General features: G+C 32.9%; 1 protein-coding gene across 1 annotated transcript in view; it reads left to right on the forward strand.

The window, feature by feature from the left end:
- Window positions 1-950: 950 nt before the first annotated feature.
- Window positions 951-5,980, forward strand: part of LOC112127700 (extended synaptotagmin-3-like) — an 18,765-nt gene continuing 13,735 nt past the window's right edge. The window contains exon 1 of the mRNA XM_024229035.1: window positions 951-1,498. Coding sequence (XP_024084803.1) covers window positions 1,193-1,498 — 306 coding nt within the window. The 5' untranslated portion in view covers window positions 951-1,192. The remainder of the gene's footprint in view (window positions 1,499-5,980) is intronic.

The raw sequence follows: 5,980 nt of genomic DNA on the forward strand, positions 1-5,980 counted from the left end.
AAAAAGAAAATATAAACAATAAGAACACAACCAATAAGTTTTTTTATTTTCGTTATTATTATAATTGTTTAGAGAATACAAAAACACATAATATAATATGTACATAATATTAATTAATTTATGTTTCCATGATTGTACGATGTTTTTAATTATTTGACATCAGAAGTTTTCGATATTTTCTTTTGAAAGTATGAAAACTGCTCTGAGTGGAAATACTATTTGGAACTTTATTAAGCATCTTTATGCTGATAATTAAGAAAAAGTTGGAGTATGTTTTAGTTCTATCAATTGGAATTTCAAATATATTGCGTTGTCTTAAGTTTAATGTTTTAATTTTTTTCTTATATTTAACAAATTCATAGTTCGGCTGTTAGTGTTTATAATTATTAATATTGTTAGTGTGATGGTCATTTTTTGTAATTTATCGTATCTTAACATATTTATTCTCTTAAATTTATCGTATATAGTACTTTCGCACTTTAGTTTTCGTATGTATCTAAAAAGAGAAAGAGAAAGAGAGAGAGGGTGGGAGGGGGAGAGAGAGAGAGAGAGAGAGAGAGGGAGAGAGAGAGAAAGAGAGAGAGGGTGGGAGGGAGAGAGAGAGAGAGAGAGAGAGAGAGAGAGAGAGAGAGAGAGAGAGAGAGAGAGAGAGTGAGAGTGAGAAAGGGAGAGAATGCGTTCATTTGTAGGTACGTCGATGTTTAGTCTTTGATAGTTTCCTCACAGAGTAATTGGTTTAAATGATACTGTCAAGATTCGTTATCAGTAGTCGTTGTAGTGTCTGATAGTTAGAGAGACGGGATTGTTTATGTCGGCTGGTTGTGTTTGTATTGTTAAGTCCTCCGTGTACTTTGTTTTCGTGATGGATGGTTTCGTATTTCCCTCCAGCGTTTGGGGCGCTGCCAAATCGATGCGAGTCGAGGTGCGATGTCATCCTTCCCAGGAGATCGATAGCAGGCTTGGCTATAACAGCCTTGAGGAGGCCCGTATTTTGACGATTACAAGCATCGCCATTGACGAAAATAACACCAATCCAGAGTTCGACCATTCTCCCCGAGACGGAATCGGGCGAGCCGAGGAATAGTTTTCGTTCTACGTCAAATCACGGTGACGCAATGTTTTATTATTAACCCTGGCTGCGGACCTTCGTCTCGCCCCTCGGGCGTCAGTCTTGCTCCTTCCACTGGCCGGAATGGACGCGACGGAAAAAAAATCTGAAGACGACGAGTGCAAGGCGGTCGCCAAGAAAATCGGCACCGGCTCCAGCATCTTGCACTTGCTCTACAAATTCGGCAAACAAATCGGGAAAGTAGCCTTCGTCTACTTGTTCGGCTATTTCAACCTGAGTCCAGCCTGGCTCCTCGGTCCCATCTTCCTCTCCGTCCTCAGGGAGGAATGGAGCAAGGAAAAAGAGCTGAAGAGAAACATCGCCAAAGCGGCAGCCCTATCCAACGAAAAGGAAGTCATATTAGCCAGAGTGGACGACTTGCCGGCATGGGTAAGTGACAACACATTCTTCTACTAGCCCATTTTGACAAATTATCATTTCATAACATTAAACATATGTACAGTTTTAATTCTAACTACAATCCATAGAATTTCTAATTGATGACCCCGTTGTCATGTTGTCACTCCGACACCTTGACGACCGTTTTGCCAGGGGGTTTAAATAAAAATATACTGGCAATTTGATCATCTTAAAATCTAGAAATGTAATATTCAAACAATTGATTACCTTAAAACTCCAACTAGGAACTTTTTGACTTTTTTTAGTTAAAGAAGAAAAATACTTAATAAAACTGTTCAACATTATGTTGCGACAACACCTGTTGTCTGCTTGCGCGCTGTCGTGTTTCTGCGTGCATGCGTTAGTGTTCGCATGGTGCATTGAAAACTCCCCTTTCTTCCAAATCATATTTTATATCATAAATAATTTTTTTTAAACATTTTTTGAAGAATACATTGTTGAAGAAATTTTTTCCGAAATTGATCAACTTTTGAAAACATGTGACACATTTTACATAGGTACTCAGTTCGCGCACGTTTCTAATTTGTGTTTTATTATTATTATATTATATTGATGTTTTATTTTTTTTATACTGTACATTTATATAACCAAACGATTTTAATAACAATTTATAAATATTTGTTTATTTTTGCCTTACGTGCACGTGTTTGTGTATTGAAAATGAATTAATTGATAATTAAATGCCCTGTTTTTATAATTTTTTTAAGTCTTTCATGTATGCATTTTTATATTTTTATACAATTTAGTGAGAATGTTTAGTGAGAAAAGATTTAATGTGATGATAATATTCAAGCAAATTAATACCTTAAAACTCAAACAACAATCCTCAATTATTATTATTTTTTTTTTTTTAAGTTAAAAGAAGAAAGTTAATAAACTTTTCAACAATGTTTTATGACAACTCCTGTAGTACGCTAGCGCGTGGGCGTTTCTGCATGCATGCGTGAGTGTTCGCATGGTACATTGAAAACGCCCATTTCTTCCAAATCATGTTTTCTTTCACAAATAATTTTCTTTTCTTTCATTTTTTGAAGAAGAATATGTTGTTGAAGAAAAATTTTCCGAAATAGATCAACTTTTGAAAACATATGTGGCACATTTTACGTAGGTACTCAGTTCGCGCATGTTTCTTGTTTATGTTGTGTGCAGGTCTTTCGGGGTTATTTTGACGACATGTTACTTATTTTTTTTAAGTACTGTACATTTATATAATCGAACGATTTAACAACCAATCATAAATAATTGTTTATTTCGGCCTTACGTGCTCGTATATGTTTATTAGAAGTGAAATAATTAGTCATTAAATTCCGTGTTCTTATAGATTTTTTAGTCTTTCATGTATGCATTTTCATATTTTTTACAGTTAATAAACGAATGACTGTAGTGTTTAGGGAGAAAGGAGTTTTTGTGATGATAATATTCAAACAAATTAATACCTTAAAACTCAAACAACAAGGCTCAATTAGGTTTTGTTTGTTAAAGAAGGTAAAACAAGAAAGTTAATTAAACTTTTCAACAATATGTTGAACACTCAGAACATTATCTCTTGTCTGCTAACGCGTGGGCGTGTTTCTGCGTGCATGCGTGAGTGTTCGCATTGTACATTAAAAACTCCTCTCTTCCAAATCATATTTTATATAACAAATATTTAATTTATTCATTCTTTGTTCATTCCTTTTTTTTAAGAATATGTTATTTAAGAAAGTTTTTCCGATAATAATCACCTTTTGAAACCATTGCGACAAATTTTTGGGATTATTTTGACATTTTACTTGTTCATTTATTTATTTTTTAATACACTGTACATATATATAACCAAAGATTTTTAACAACAAATCATAAATATTTGTTTATTCCATCCTTAGTTGCACATGCATGTGTATTAGAAGTGAATTAATTAGTAATTAAATGCCCTTTTTTTTATAGATTTTTTGGTCTTTCAAGTATCATTTTTATACAGTTAATGAATGAAGGACCGTAGGTAGTAAACACATTAATACCTTAAAACTCAAACGACAATCCTCAATTATTATTATTTTTTTTAAAGTTAAAAGAAGAAAGTTAATAAACTTTTCAACAATATGTTATGACAATACCTTGGTGTTTCTGCGTGTATGCGGGAGTGTTCACATGGTACATTGATCGCAAAATTTATTATTTATGTTAATGAATGATTTAATATTTTCTAAGAATGGAGTATTTGTGTACTATTGGGTTAATTCTTCTGCTCTTCTGTGTTTTGCGCGTGCGCGTGCCTGGTGCAGTTTGTATGCTGAGGTCACGTATTGCACAAACCGTGGGTCAATTTAGCAATCACCGTGTACCATTTAAGCACACGACCCGTTTTTCCTATTCGAACCTTTCGTTAAGAAGTAAAAGAATCAAGATTGAAAGTACAAAACACATTTCTTTTTAATTTTGTAACTAGTATACAATTCTTACCTTTAAGAAAAATTCTACAATATTCTAGAATGAAATGTACAGAGGGTGTATTATAATTCCCGACCCATACGTCAAGAGTTGATTGTGCAACAGAAAAACGTCTACTGACCCAATTCTCAGTCGTTAATGAGATACTGAACATTTTTCACAACAGTTTAGAAATTTGTCCTTAAGTATTATATATAATTATAATGTATAATTAAAAACAAGAGGCAATCGACTTAACATGGTTATATTTATCAATTATTCAGAAATCGTGAGATGCGGTCTGGTGTGATGTAGGTTTCAGAAAAACATATTCTTTATCGTGCCAACGTTTCGATCTTCATTGAGATCATCTTCAGGGCTCAAAGTGTTTGTCTTCTGTGTAATTGTGCCATTCTTGCGTGTCGTGTTGAGAGAATTGTTGAACTGTTGTCTCACGCAAGAATGGCACAATTACACAGAAGACAAACACTTTGAGCCCTGAAGATGATCTCAATAAAGATCGAAACGTTGGCACGATAAAGAAAATGTTTTTGTGAAACCTACATCACACCAGACCGCATCTCACGATTTCCGAATAATTATCGATTAACGGTCACTAATCACCACACGTTATATTTATTGTTGCCAGCCTAAAAAAAGTAAATAAATACTTATCACTCATGTTCAAACTTTTTACTCCATCATTTATCATTAATAACAATCATGTGTAATAATGTATTATAAATAAAATTCAATTTTTTTATTGCGATGTATGTATATTAATTGTCGTTAATTAAATACTACACCGACTTTCTGAAGTATTTTATTTTCTAGAAATACGCTTTGTAAGAAAATTGAAAGAAAGTATTATTTGGAATAGCTAAATCGTAATTCTTAGGAAATATTTCCTTTTATTATTAGGAAAAGATCCGATGCTGATTGATTCTGTTGATAGATTAAAAAAACTGCTAAATTTCTAATTTTTTTAAAAATAAGTCTGGCATAATACAATAATAAGTCGCGTAATCAAAGTACATTTCAAAACATTTGAAGCTAATTCGTTATGTTGGTAGAACAAAAATAGCTTAGTTCCTTCATATGTCAAGGATCTTTTACAAGGTGACGTTCTTAGCCCAACTATTTTTAATCTGTACAATATTTGTAGGTCATTCATTTTGTTGGAAAACTGAAAGTGCAGGTCAATAGCTCCACAAGGTTTTAAGCAATAATATATTTGGATAAGCTGTGCATGTCTGGGATTAGTCACAAAACAAATACATTGGAAAAAAAATTGAACTAATCTATACTGGTGGTTGACAGATCAATAAATCCCAACGAGTTCTCGCAAGGGGCCGCATTTAATCCAAATATTTTCAATCTGCAAGCTATTTGGATGTTTTCAAATCTAGCATTGGACGGAAAGAAACTCGACTTTCGACTTGAAGCTAATTCGTTCTGCTAGTGAATAAAAAAGATGAATTCAAAGATGCTCCTGCATGGGGACGTTTTTCGCCCTGGTATTGTTAATCTGTAAGATGTTCTAATAAGCTGCAGCGTCGTCGCAGTGAAGGTAGATTATAAAAAATTTAAATTTTGTCCATTATGACGGGGCTTTCTTCTACCATTTTAACCTATAAGACCTTTCATTCTGTTTATTGCGCATGCCATAATTGTTCAGTTAATAAAATTATTTTTTTCGGGAAAATAAACGTAATTTTTCGAGATGATTTTTTAAAAATATTTTCGTCTGAAACTTTGACCCCAATCAATCAATTCTTATTGTGGGAAACTATTTTAACTTTAGTTCTTGTGGGAAAAAAATGAACAAAACTGGGCTCTGAGTTATTAAATATTTATATTTGTAGCTAATTTATTATCTTGGTGGATAAAAGCCAGCTCAATTCTAAAAATGTATGTGAAAGAGGATTTCTTTATCATACTCATATTTTTCATCTATAAGATACGATATTTTGTTAAGTTTACAAACCAGTTGATAGTAGCAAAGAAACCAGATTATAAACTATTTAAAAAATAATCCATTCT

The sequence above is a fragment of the Cimex lectularius genome, unplaced genomic scaffold (assembly GCF_000648675.2).
Source record: "Cimex lectularius strain Harlan isolate CLEC.00 unplaced genomic scaffold, Clec_2.1 scaffold210, whole genome shotgun sequence".
In the NCBI taxonomy this organism is placed as follows: Eukaryota; Metazoa; Arthropoda; class Insecta; order Hemiptera; family Cimicidae; genus Cimex; species Cimex lectularius.